Source organism: Typha angustifolia, chromosome 11 (genome assembly GCF_048772165.1).
Source record: "Typha angustifolia cultivar Huaian chromosome 11, ASM4877216v1, whole genome shotgun sequence".
In the NCBI taxonomy this organism is placed as follows: Eukaryota; Viridiplantae; Streptophyta; class Magnoliopsida; order Poales; family Typhaceae; genus Typha; species Typha angustifolia.
In genome coordinates this window covers 4,934,725-4,948,909 of record NC_133249.1, presented here as the reverse complement: position 1 = coordinate 4,948,909, position 14,185 = coordinate 4,934,725, and the positions used below count along the sequence as shown (strand labels likewise).

Sequence of the window (14,185 nt, the reverse complement as noted above, 5' to 3'; positions counted from 1 at the left end):
CAAATCTAAACAGCATCTGCCCATATAAAGTAATTGTCTCTTTGTCTCTCACATCCTGTGCTCTTTTGAGTTTGTTCTTGGGTCACTGCATTTGTGAAATATTCAAGAATCGTATTGCATGCATTATATATGTATATATATTTTCGCTGTTTCTGCGCCATAAAAGGGAAAAATATAAAGTTTTATCGCGTATTGTGAGGTGAGAAATAAGAAGATAAGAAGCGATTTAATCCTCTTTCTCTAGAGAGTAGAAAATGTTTTGCTACTTAATGAATAAATTTTAATACAATAAATATTATTTAATAAACTAAATTATTTTAATAGATTATGAGCTTTTTTGATATATAAATTAGACAACTAAATTAACTCTTTTTAAAAACAAGTCATGTTTCAAACAATATAACCATATACATATATAATACTCAAAAATACATCAAATATCAAATATCTATATCTGTAGATAAATCGCCTTTATTATATAGTATGATAAAATTCGATTACTGAACTACGATATCTAAGCGCTATTTAATTTATCCATATACTGAATGAAAGAAGACAGTCATGTATCACTTGATCATATAGATCTTATCAAAGCAACCCAACTTGAAACTATCATTCAACAGTCAATGGCAGAATATAAACTTTGGAAGTCTAAAGATAGCCTCGAGACAAGTGAAAGGATAACCTCTTTTTTTAGTACAACAATGACTAAGGAAATATATATACATATATATATGTATATATATTGTTACTTTTATGGCTTATATCGGTATGAATGTTTCCCAGCCTCCAACGTAGGAACGAACGTTGATCTCATTGATCACAAACCAAGAAGAAAGTTTCCAGTGGGAATCAGTGCATGGGGAAGATAACCTAGGAAACAACCCTACACTCAGAACAGTACTACTTTGAAACCCATTCATGAGTACAAATAACTGTAATGTTCCATTGTCATCATTGCCATTGTTCTAGAAAGCAATTAATGGAGATCTAACAAAAGTCTCATTATCATTAAGATACATCCATCATCATACTATAGCTAGCTTGTTCGTTGCGATATATAACAACAACAGCTATCTCCTTGTAGTCAGAGGTGGGTGTCAACTAATTAACTAGAAAGGAAAGAAACACACATGATGATTAAACAAAACCAATCTCAAGAACATGCATGCAAGAAGAAGCTAATTGATTACTTACCATCTTAATTTATATCGGAAACAAAAGATTGCTAATTTTTAATTAACCTTACCATTGTAGTAGTGACTAAAGTACTTCTCAAATTGATTCACAGGAAATTCCCAGATGATAAGGAGTTGAATCCGGAGATCTGATCAGGTGTAGTCCACCCACTTCCATGTCCACCTCCCCAGTAGTACATGTACTGATCATTGCCAGGTAAATTCATCTGCTCCAAGTTGTCCTCCTCCTTTGCCGCCGCGTGCATGACTAGTCCGGGCACCGGTAAGGCCGCCGGCGACGGCTCCATCCTTCCTAGAAAAGGGAAATTATTCATTTGTTGCGCCGCCCTACTCCAGTGCTCGAGCCCGGCGCCGCCAGAGCTACTCCCGCCGTGCTCGAGCCCGGGAAAGCCTAGGTGAAGATTAGAAGCACTGCTGCTGTAATCATTCAAAGGGTGCAAGGAGTTCATGAGCGGCAATTGATGATGGGTAGGGAGTACTAGATTCGCGCCGCCCCCGCTGCCGCCAGCTGTCGACGTGCCAGGCTGGCGAGCGGCTGGTTTTGAGGAGGATCCGGAGGTGGACTTGGTGCGCTTGCCGTTGCGGCGGCAGCCGCCGCCGACTGGGACGTTGCGGAGGGAGCCGCCGCGGGTCCAGTAGCGGCGGCAGGTCTTGCAGAAGTGGCGGGGCTGGGAGAGGGAGTAGTTGTTAAAGTAGCAGAACTTGGTGTTTGTCGACTCGCACCGCGGGCACTTGAGGGCCGGCTCAGCCGCCGGCGGCTGGGGGACGATCTTCGTGAGCCGGGCCCGGTCCGACATCGAGCCCGGCCTGGCGGCTTCTCCGCCGCCGCTACTAGCACCTGGGGGATGATCATGTACCGCTTGTTGCTATATATAGTATTAATCCATCACAAAATAGAGGCCGAGATCAGTACTAAAACAAATAGTATGGTATATATATAAATATTCAAGAATGGATAGGAAAAGTAAAAAAACAAAAACAAGAGAAAGTAAAGTGTGAGAATATTTTCTCTTTTTGAGTTATTTAAAACTTTTTGATGATCAAGAAGAAGAAGAAACTTACCTGGCTCCAGCTGTTTGGTGGATCAAAATAAGCTGGAACTGAGGAAAAAACCATGGCAGGCACTTTCCTCTTCTTCTTCTTCTTCTTCTTCTTCTTCTTCTTCTTCTTGGTGAGCTTATCTGACTATTCTTGATCAGCTGCTATGAGAGAAGGAAAGAAAGGTAGATGGATGAAGAGGTAAAGAAGACAGGGTTTATTTCATTTGCTCACTTTATGTCTTTATGGTATTTTAATGGTAGGGTTGGGTTGAAGAGTTGGGCAATTCCTTAGCCTCTAAGGGTTCTCAAAGTGCTGCTGTTGCCGAGAGAGAGAGAGAGAGAGAGAGAGAGAGAGAGAGAGAGAGAGAGAGAGAGAGAGAGAGAGAGAGAGAGAGAGAATTGAGGAGAGAGCAGTGTAATTGAGGGAGAGGGTTAGTGGCTAGCTGGTCATGCATGGCAAAAGTTGCAAGGAGAAAAAGGGAAGAGAGGCCATGGAAACCCTAATTGAGCATGATCTACCTCATATGAAGAAGGCTAGACATATATCCTCATATATATGTACATAAAGAAAGAAAGGGAAAGATTGGTCCTACTCATGTTTTAGTGGTGTGGAATAGTCTAGTCTCGCTCTCCCTCTGTCTGTCTGGTTCAAGTGTGTGATCTTTTTCTTTTTCTGTGAATGATTTGTTTTGCATGAAATGGACTGTGTGAAACCTGTGTATGTGATCCATTAACTTCTTTCTAGCTCTTTTCACTGTCCATGTCTTCTTTCAATTTTTTTTTTCTTTTTTCCTATTTCTTATTGATCCGGAGGTCAAAAGTTATACGCTAGACAAATGTGCTAATTTGTTTGATATATAAATTGAATAATTTAACTAACCCTTTCAAAAAATAACCCACGATGAACTCACACTATGCACATATAATACTCTGATGAAAAAATAACTATATATCAATCCCAATTTCTACATGAGGAATAAACACGTTAACTTTCTTATTAAGATGATAAGATCCGACCACCGAGCTATAATTACTGAGCTATATTAACTTTGGTTTTAACTTTTTATATTATTTGGGACATAAGTAGATACTTCATGACCTCCTAAATATATATGTATATACCTTTATTTTGTATTAGGAATTCATGCCTTCATATATTTATGATAGGATAACTTTACAGCTTGTTCTGAATTATATAACTAAGAGATCATCATAAAATTTAGAATACTTAGTACAAACATAAAATCCAACTTCAAACTTTTGGTTTGTTATAAGTTAAAATTTGGCTTTTAATACCTCAGAAACACTATGATGTTAATTTTCTTTAAAGACAGCTATCGTATAGATGGGTTAAATTAACTATATATGTACAATAATCATGATATTCTTGAGCAAGTTTTTTAAAGTAAAGGTAAAGTATAAGGGGAGTGAAATTTTAAGATTAACTGACAGGTGTTTTAGGTATTTTAAATTTTTATTTCTAAAAGTAGGGATTTTAAAATAATTTCCATTAAAAAACTTTCAAAAATATCATAATTACCAATGCATTCTTCAAAATATCATAATTGTCATAAAAAATCATTGTGCTATTTTAAAAATATTAATATTTTGTTAGTTAATCTAATTAATTATAATTAAAACTGAACTTAAATTCAAAAAAGACCATCTTTCCCTTATATAAATTATTTAAAATTGTCCAAAAGCTATATAATATTTTACCCAATATGATAATACAAGGATAAATAAATTTATTTATACAAGGAAAAAGTTGTTAATAGATATTTTTACACTCTAAACTTTAAGCAAAAAAAAGCTATTTAATTTTAATAATCATCTGTTACGAATATGTTAATAACTATCGATTCTAAAAGACTCAAAAGTTTTCAGTGTTTACTATAATATTTTAAAGAATATAATGGCAATTTTAGTGACAATTATGTAATAAAAAAAACCCTTAAAAGTAAAAACATTTTTTATTCCATTAGTTGTTTGTTGTTAGCTAAAAGTTAACTGAGGATATTCTAAGGCATTAAAAGCAAAATGTATAGGTCAAATAATAAATATTCAGTAAAAAATAGCAAAAGTAAAATGTAAGATGTTTATAATATAATTCTCAAATATTTGCCGTGGTAGTTAGATACTTAGAATTAACTATAACTCCTAATTTCGAAGTGCTCATTGAAAGCTACATCAAATTGTGGACGTCTGTGTCAAATGAGTCACCATCCCCATCACCATAGCTGAATTCCTAAAGCATTTGGGTAGTTAGGACCTGCAAAGCAAAGCACTTCAAGGAATATGTAGGCAGGTTGGTCAAATAAGTATTCCCTTTCCTTTCCTGGGTCTTTCCAGGAAAAGGAATGCTAATTTGTTTACAAGATATTGCCACGAGAATATTCACTACTTATTGTGATATAATAGAGAAGATAAACGTTCGCAAGGTTGCTTTAGATTCTTCATATAAGAAGTTCAGGTCAATGGGAAATGACAGCAAGATTTATCGCCTATATTTACCATCCTAATCATCAAAGCCGTCAAAAGCACACCTTTAATAATTCAACATCTATGAACAAAATATATCACATGCATGCAAAAGACACTCATCTGTTACTGGAGAGCAGAGAGCAGTTTAAGTTGCAATTTCTCATAAAATTGCACCAATGAATCTCAATTCAGGATGAAGTTACGGAAAACAAAATAATCGTTGCAATGGCAACCTTGCTTCTAATTCATTAGCATGAATAAGAATAATAGGTTCGTCCATCATAGTACATGGCCTATAACAAAGAACCATCCATACAAAAGAAGTCAAGGTATCTATCGCATGCATAATATCCAAAAATAGGAGCTATTAAGCACCTGGAGACAATAATATATCCTTGCTAACGGAAACACTTGCTTAATCAATCTCCTCAATCTTGGAGCCAGCATAGCTACTGCCTGCAGATGGATCATCATCCATTTCACCGCTGATGTCGGCACCTGCACTCTGGTACATTTTGACAATGATGGGATTGCATATGCTCTCCAATTACTTCATCTTGCCTTCAAACTCATCTCCCACTGTTTAGTTGGTTGCCATCCAACCACTAGATTGCTTGCTCAATCACATCATCAATATACTTCTTTTCAGCAGCATCTAACTTGGATGAGATCTTGTCATCCTTACTAGTAATGCTCAAGTTGTAAGAATAATTCTCTAGGGCATTCTTCATCTCAACATTCTCCTTGTAGTCCTTATCCTTGGACTACTTGTCGGCTTCCTGGACCATCTTCTTTATCTACTCCTTGCTCAAACTTGCCCTTGTCATTGGTGATAGTACTTTTATGCTTCTAGCCAGTAGTTTGTCCTCAGCGGAGATGTTCAAGATACCATTTGCATCAATGTCAAAGCAGACAGTGGATCTGAGGAACATCCCTTGGAGCAAGAGGGATGCCAGAGGGCTCAAATTTACCGAGATTGTAATCCCTGGTCCTGCTCCTCTCACCCTCATGCACTTGAATCAACACACCAGGCTGGTTATTGGAGTAGGCAGAGAAAGACGTGCTCTTTGGTAGGAATTGTGGTGTTCCTTGGGATTAAGACAGTCATGACTCCTGCAGCAGTCGCCGATCTGGGATAAAGGAGTCACATCCAAGAGAAGAAGGTCCTGCACCTTCTCATTTCCCACCCCACTCAAGATTGCAGCCTGAACAGCAGCACCGTAGGCAACAGCTTTGTCAGGGTTGATACTCTTGCACAACTCCTTCCAGTTGAAGAAGTCCGGCAGTTACAGTTGCACCTTTGGAATCATGGTGGAACCACTAACAAATACCACATAATGAACGCTGCTCTTGTCCATCTTGGCATCCCTCAGACACTCAAACCTTGCTCTGGTGATGGTGGAGTAGAAATCAAAATGCCCTCATACAGGGAATCTATTTCAGTTGTAGTTTGGGGGTGTGGAAGAGAGTGTCCTCTTGGCCCTTTCGCAGGATGTCTTCAGGAAGTCTTCACCACCAAGGTGAGTGTCACCCGCTGTCACCTTGACCTCAAAAATTCCTTCCTCGATCATGAGGAGAGAGGCATCAAGAGTGCCATACATTGAGGTCAAAGATAAGAACCTCTTCTCACCAACACTGCCAGCTTTCTTATCAAGAACATATGCAATAGCGGCAGCAGACAGCTCATTGATTATTTGCATATCATTGATACCGGCCATAACTCTAGCATCCTTGGTTGCCTCCCTGTCAGCATCATTGAAATATGCAGCTCTGATAACTGCATTCTTGACAGCAGATCCCAGGTAAGTTTCAGAAATCCAGCGCATCTTCATTAGGACCATAAAAGAAATTTCTTTAGCTGCTTCTCCTCACCCTTGTATTGGACAACTATCGTTAGCTTGGCCCCGGGGCCAGGAATAACCGTGAAGGGACAAAGCTAATATCACCTGGACAGAAGCATCAGAAAACCGTCTGCCAATCAGACGGTTAGCATCTGCAAAGTAAATTTCAAGAACAAGAGTGGCAGGACATACTAACTTCATAACAGCATGAAGAACAATAACTACTTACCTAGACAGATCGAGTATTTGGATGATCAATAAAAACAAAGAGACTCCTTTAGGAAGAGAAACAAAAGTGATACTACTAAATTGATTATTTAGTAATAACAAAAAACCACTCCCTAAATAACTATTACTCTGGATTGATTCAATCAAATAATTCATATTATGGACCAACTGTGTAACTTAAAATCCAAGTGTACCAATTGCAATGCTACTTACTATATGCAAAGGCATAATTCTAGCATGCAAGAATTAGTGTAATTCCTGCGGCAGATACAAAAGGGTACTTTTATTTTCTGAGAAAATGTGGATACTAATAAATTCAAAGAAGGTCAACACTACCCTTAAGCACATAAATCTGTTCCACGTTGTAGATACTATCATACGGATTGGCATCGAGAATCGCGAAGAATCATAGAAGACATCTCATAAAGATTACTAACACACATCCAAAGAGAAACGCCGTAATGTAGGCAAAGTTGAACAAATCCAGAATCTAAGATACAGAACGATTGAAAAGGATCTCCTTACTCTAAACATCTATCATACATCGCATTAACAAGAGACCTAAGGAATACAAGCTCAAATCCACCGCTTTTAATCCGAAAAATAGAGCGGAGAACTCACCAAAGACGGTGTTGTTTCATGGCGACCTGATTCCTGGTGGCATCTCCAGTACGCCTTTCCGTAGGAAGGGGTGGCGTGATTCCCATGTTCGTTGGCGATGGTCCCCAAAGCGATCGTGCCGCCATACTCCGACGCACGAGTAGGTGGTGCCGATGTCGATCTCAGTCGCGGGACCCTCGCCTTTCCCCGCCATTGCTGCCTTGGAGTTCGAGTAGAGAAGAGAGAGAGAGAGAGAGACAGACAGACAGACAGACACAGACAGACAGACAGACAGACAGTACTAGTGTTCTGGAATGTTCCGCTGAGTTGGGTTGGAGTCGTTTTATAAACTTGGACGGCTGGTGATTCGCTGAGTCTCCTAAAGATGAGGAGCATCGTGGATCGGACGGTTGATTTTTTTTTTAATTTTGTGAAAGAAGATTGAATTTTAAAATACAACATTATAACACCAACTAATCATCTATAAATTATGAGAAAAATAAAATAAATATACTGAGAAAAAAATAAATCTATCCACATATCTTGCTACTTCAGATCGGAAAAAAGCCTGGAACTTTTTTGCAAATTTACCTGAAAACAAATGAGTTTATGGAAGCACAGGGAATAAAAAGATGGTTTGAGCTCTGTTAATGCTTTAAGAGAATAATAGATAAATACTTAGAAGCATATATCAATTGGTTTTTGAGCAATAAATATAAGGCAATTGTTTAATCAAAATTTGTGAGTACAGAACTATAAAATTAGTTGAGTAAAATTAAACCTTTTTGAAGCCCATTGTGAAACTCCTGTTGAAATTTTACTCACTTTCTTGCTGAAGATATTTTCATTATCTTTTATCACCATGATATTTTATCATGCATCTTGCAGTGTAAATAAACAGCTCAATATCATTTTAGAGTTCCATATGATGTATTTTAACTTTAAACCCTCGAGTTGATAAAGATAGTAATCGAAATTAAAAGTCAGCAATGATAGCCTGAAACCATCAAGCAGAAAGAACCTCCACAAGAGCATCTGGGGCTTGATTTAACTTGTGATTTTTAATGATTAAGCTTAGCACAAAATCGCTCGTTTCCTAGCAATATAATTTCAACAGTTCTGCCATGGCTGCACCAATTGAGAGTTTTGTTTGCCATGGCAGGCAAAAGAACTGGGAAATAACAACACAGAAATTAAATGATAAGCAGCATTCATGTAGCTTTTCTAAATATTCTAAAGAATGAGGAGGAAATCGAAGCATATCATTCTTCAGAAGCAGCACTTGCAGCACTGAGGTCCACTGTCAAGTTGAGCTCCTGCAGCATGGAATAGAAGGAAGGAAGAATTACTGCAGATTATCTGAACATTGTAATGGATTTAAGCCTCGACATATAAATTTACGACAACAGCTAAAGATTTCTTTTAAGTATCATAGCTTTCCGAGAAATCATAACAGCTGAAATGCATACTATTGTAGTCAATGATCAAGAGATCTTTGTATTGTCTATTGGCAATCAGCTTTTTGTTTATATAATAGAATTCAATCTTACTGCAGTTATACTTTTCTGAAACAGAGAAAAAAAAATTGGAATCTTTCGACCTCCCTTATCGATTCCATTTATGATTTTGGCCCTCCTTCTTCTCTTTCAGATATCCATAAGATTGAGAAAACAATGATATCAGTAGACAGGAAAATGAATGTTTACCTTCCCAGTTATCTTACTGTACATACTGAGCACGTCTGCGACTGTAGATTCAAAATGAGTAGTTGCATCATAACTCTGCAAACGAGTGTAGATTCAATTAGAAATTCAACTTCAGGTTAAATTGATTGAAATTTTTATCTACCATACTTACAGTAGACACGTAGCAATTGTCGTCGCCAGGATTGTTGATGGGTTCATATCTATCATAAATGTCAAACAGGATCTCATCTACAGGTCCAAGCAGATCAATTCCTGGCTTAAGTTCTACCTCAGGCTTGTCAGTCTCTGCTTCTGTTGAAACAAAAGCGATGTATTTTCCTTTCGGCGCAACATTATGTGCATACGAACAACAAAATACATACCTGCACTTGTAAGAAATCAAGTTTTCCATTAATTGTTGTGTTAGAATCTAGTTGAAAATGTATATAATCTTTTTTTACTTCACTGCATACATTAACTATAACTTTCCATAAGATAGAGTAAATGTGAAGTCGTTGCGTCCATCAAAATTTATTGTTGGTTTACAACATAGTTATAAGAAGGTTATCAACAAATAAGTTGCTTAATGCTTATATATCAAAAACTCCATGAAGATCCTAGAAAACTCAATTTGCCGTTACAATGAGAGATTAGCAACTTGAGTATATTGCCAACACATTCAGAAGTCTGTATCATTTCGGATATGAATTACTAGAAAATGTACTTCTCCAGTAAATAGATTGTGGTTCCTCTTATTCCTTTCAGGAATCTTAGGTGACTAGTGATAATAAATACTACAGTGAATCAGCATATATGTTTGAGAATTTTAAAGAAAAGATTTATACTAGCACTATTTCTTTTACTTGTATAACTTAACAAATTGAAATAAGCAAACCTACATGTCTGATTTACGTCCCAGCTGTTTCTGGGGAAGAATAATCTGCACCGAGTGCGAATCATTTGTATCTGGAATTGGATGACTCATTATACATATGGCCCTCGTTACCCTTCCAACCTTCTTAACCTGCTCCAATTAACGATCTCGAGGTAAAAAAAAGGTGCACCAAAAAATTATTCACTGGAGTTTTAATCATGGAATTCCTCTATGAAGTGTGTGTGGATTGTTTCTCTTCTTCTTCTTTTTCTGTTTTTTTTACCTTGGCAGGTAAATATGAAGGATCACACACTACTTTCTTGCATCTAGCAGTCTCCCCCTCAGATGTCACACCATATGCCTTGCCATTTTCATTGAACTCCACCTGTCATGAGATTTTAGTTATTAATTGGATGCTTGCCAGATGATTAATTTGGGAATGCAAGTTAGCTACTCAACAAAGTGGATGTTCTTGAACAATAAATTAGTCACTTTTGAAGATCCCAGGAGAAGTTAAACTTCTGTATTAACTTCCTGTATCCATGATCTTCTACAAAATCTCTATAATTCACGAAGAATGAAGCTTACCTTGCATTGTGGTTTGTTAAGCATGTACGTGCCGCCATAAACGGCACTCAGACGAGCAAAGCCCTGCATGTCAGAGCAATTCATATGTCAAGGGCCTCAAGGCACTGGTAGTTTCATTATTGATTGATGATGATTCATGCAAACCAACCTGAGGAAGTTCTGCCAACCCATATAAAGGATAGATGTAAGGAGATCCTCCTTGAAAGCGTGCCAAAGATTCTGCATAAAGCTATCCAACACAGACGAATGAACATATTTAGCCTATCTTCTCTTTTCCTTCTCTCTTTAGTTTGAGACATATGAAGCATTCGACGTATTATCCACAAGTTATCCTTGCCCTCAGGCAGTTTGATTGAAGACAAATATTGATAAAGATTTCAAGAGTATGGATAGACAAAATGCAAGTTAATCTGTGAGAAAAAATCGATTTTGAAATACGCAGTATGCACATTCCAAATTATTCGGTGAAAATATCAAGATTTATATATTTTAGAAGCACCACGATATGTGTCTTACTTTCATTCGCTTTATGGTATCCATTGCAGGCTTATCAAGATAGCTGTCATCCCTGTGAAGTGCCAGTGCGTGACCGATAAAATCGACAGTATTGTCATCTAACCCATATTTCCTACATCAAAGCAAAACTGTCATTTATGGAGTATGAATTTAGACATGCAGACTGAAACAACTTTCCATTGGAAAATTTAGAAACATATACATGGCAAAATATTCTGTATTTGCTGAACCTTCTGTATCATGAATTTGGTTGATAAGAAACTACTTAAATCGAAGAGAAGGAAGGAATGCATACGAGATGACTTCTCTTGCTGTGACTTTGTTGAGATCAAGCCCTTCATGTGACTTCGGATCATCTTCTTCAAACTCTTGTACGTAAATGAAGAACTTGCGGGCACGGCGTTTCTCAAAAAGCCCCATCAAAGTGGATTTTAGTGCTTCTACATCTGTGGCTGGTACTTTATATATCTGAATGTTTCATCCAGATGATGAGATAATGGTGCTTAAGAAATTACCAAAAATGATGAAAACAATAAGAAAAGCATCAGGACATACCTTTCCCTTGTTGTAAACAAAGCTACCGTCGACAGCTTTGAAATTTAGATACTGAGTAACATTTGTGTGGATCAAGACACGCACGAGAGCACCATTAGCCATCATGAACTGCGAAGGCATATAGATATCACTTCAAAGAAAAAAGAAAAGGAAAAGGAGACAGAAGGTGGAAAATTACCCTTAGATGAACCAAAGGATGAAAGGATTAAAAATACACTCAAACAATGAAAACAACCTAGCATATGGTGTTCCATGCTCCAAATTTTTAGTATCTGTCAGAACTTTTAAATGTTTGCATGTTAATCTTTTGGAAAGATATGTAAATTGACATGAGCTGATTGTCCCCTAAAATTTAGTCCTCAGCTTGGAACCTCAGGCATGGCATCAAATCAACATGTCGACATTCCATGGAACTTGAATTTGGGAAAAATTCTATTTGTTCATAATATAATGAAACAATTTGTGTGGTAATTATGTGTACCTTAGGAATCATGTCAACATTGTACTCCTTGCTTGGACCCAAATTTTCTGGAGGCTTATCACTTCCCTTGAAGCGCTTCCAGAGCTATGATTCACGAGACAAACAATTAAATTCCGTAGTTAGTATTAACTCATCTTCCCGATAAGACAATGCCAATGAAAAAGGTGTGATTCTTGGGCAGAACAGTGGTAATATAATGAGCACAAGAACACCTGAACAAGATTGAGTGACGTCGACTCTCCGCCGTAGTAGTCATTCCTATCCATGTGAAGAACCTGTATAAAAGTCCAAGGATTTAAATTTCTCTTGACGTCTATGTATACTATGCATTAAGTTTCTCTGTACAAATTGACAAAGTCATCATCTTCAGTAAAATGCATCAGAGTGAGAAACTCTTTTGCTGAACAAAACAAATGCATATTTAAGTATTAAGGAATAATATAAAGTCAATGAGGTACACATTTAATTACAAGATTTTCATTAGCTTGACCTGAAGTATATCATAATTAGATGAACGACTTCAGCTTTATTCAGATACAAAGTTTTAATCAATTTTGTTCCTAAAATAAAACAATTGTTCCTAGATAGCTCAAACAATCGATCACGATTAACGGAGGAGAGAGAGGGGAGACCTTGAGGCCATCGACGGAGAGGAGACCGCTAAGGATGCATTCTTTGAGTCCTGTCCCGAGAACGATGACATCGTACTCTTCATCCATGATGTCGGATATCAACTAGAGAGATGCAAATGTGGATAGAGAAGTCGAGCAATGGAGATAAGGAGGTATAGAGAGAAATAATAGAAGGAGGAGAGGAAGGGAGAGGGAAATAGGAGAGCTAAGACTAAAGAGGCGGAAGAGGAGGAGGAGGAGGGGGAGAGCAGGAGCAAGTCTTCAGGCGATGTCACTGGTCATGGTCGTTATAACGGTCAGCACACGTGTCTCCCGTCAGAATGGCTTCAGGAATTTGAGCGATCATTCTATGCCAACCAATTAGTTATTAAAAATTATTTCTATCAATTGATACATTAAAGGGTATATAAGATATTTTACATATGTAACTAGATTAATTGATAAAAAAATTAAAATTTAAGTATTTTTTTTTATTTCTATCCTTATAATCATTTCCTGAGCATCAACTTTTAGTAATTTATTATTAATTTTATCTTTTATTAAAAAAATAGATAGCTAAGAGAGAGAGGAATAAAATATGACTAATTACTCGTATAATTTAGAGAAGTGATCGGTACTTCCAGTTCATATGACAAGTACTTCTGATAAATTTTATTTATCATCGTTTAATTTCAACCGTTCAATTAGGAGAAAGAAATTAATAGTTCTTCTTGAATCATTTGCCCAAGAATAATTAATTTATTGACTCGTTTATTTACACTTGTGATTATTCTCGGCAAGGAATTTAGTCAGAGAGATAGATGATTAGTTTTAGCAGCCGCTTCATCTAACCTGTTGTGATATGATATATATTTTTTAATTAGCTTTTCTTAGATGATTAATATATCATGCTTTACAATGGCAAATTTTGATTGAGATGTTAATATTGCTAATCATCTAGATGTAATTTGTGACGAATATTATGTTAGAGTAATCTAATTAAGAATATTCTAGGTACCAAAAGGAGAAAAGATGTCTAAAAGACTTTAGTTTCTTAATACTAGAACGTATTATCTTAGAAAAAAATATAATAGCCGGGAATGTCCTCCTGGAATATTAATTACATGGCTCTGCTGCCTGCTTTAATATACTCTCTCAAATATGCCATCTATCTATCGCACGTCGATAAATAATAAATACCATAATATGATACTGATCCATGTCGGACCAAGAGGTAATAAAATATAATTTCAGGATAATTGCACCTACGCCCTCTAATGTTTACATAATTCCATGTTTAATTTATTTAGTATATTGACCCTCTCAAATGTTGTTAGTTGTTCGTTTATTTTTCTACGACTACTATGCGGTCAACTTAGACACTTTATGGACTATTTTTATTTTTATTTTAGAGAAAAATAATAGAGAAAAGTTGTGGACTATTGGAATTGTAATTAACCCGAAATAATAATATACTTTCAAA

At 36.7% G+C, this 14,185-nt stretch overlaps 2 protein-coding genes across 2 annotated transcripts; both read right to left on the bottom strand.

The window, feature by feature from the left end:
- Nucleotides 1–932: 932 nt before the first annotated feature.
- On the bottom strand, nt 933–2,874 carry LOC140770265 (dof zinc finger protein DOF3.6-like). Its single transcript, XM_073111361.1, has 2 exons — nt 2,262–2,874; nt 933–2,065 (listed from the first exon to the last, which is right to left on the bottom strand). The coding sequence occupies exons 1-2, from the start codon at nt 2,313–2,315 to the stop codon at nt 1,286–1,288; spliced, it is 834 nt and encodes a 277-aa protein (XP_072967462.1). The 5' UTR covers nt 2,316–2,874; the 3' UTR covers nt 933–1,285.
- Nucleotides 2,875–8,438: 5,564 nt separating this feature from the next.
- Nucleotides 8,439–12,905, bottom strand: LOC140770896 (guanosine nucleotide diphosphate dissociation inhibitor At5g09550-like). The gene is made up of 13 exons (XM_073112222.1): nt 12,724–12,905; nt 12,304–12,366; nt 12,092–12,175; nt 11,611–11,718; nt 11,351–11,523; nt 11,056–11,167; nt 10,688–10,768; nt 10,540–10,602; nt 10,235–10,336; nt 9,977–10,101; nt 9,250–9,460; nt 9,099–9,173; nt 8,439–8,708 (listed from the first exon to the last, which is right to left on the bottom strand). Exons 1-13 carry the CDS (start codon nt 12,808–12,810, stop codon nt 8,655–8,657), a joined length of 1,338 nt encoding a protein of 445 aa, XP_072968323.1. The 5' UTR covers nt 12,811–12,905; the 3' UTR covers nt 8,439–8,654.
- Nucleotides 12,906–14,185: the final 1,280 nt, after the last annotated feature.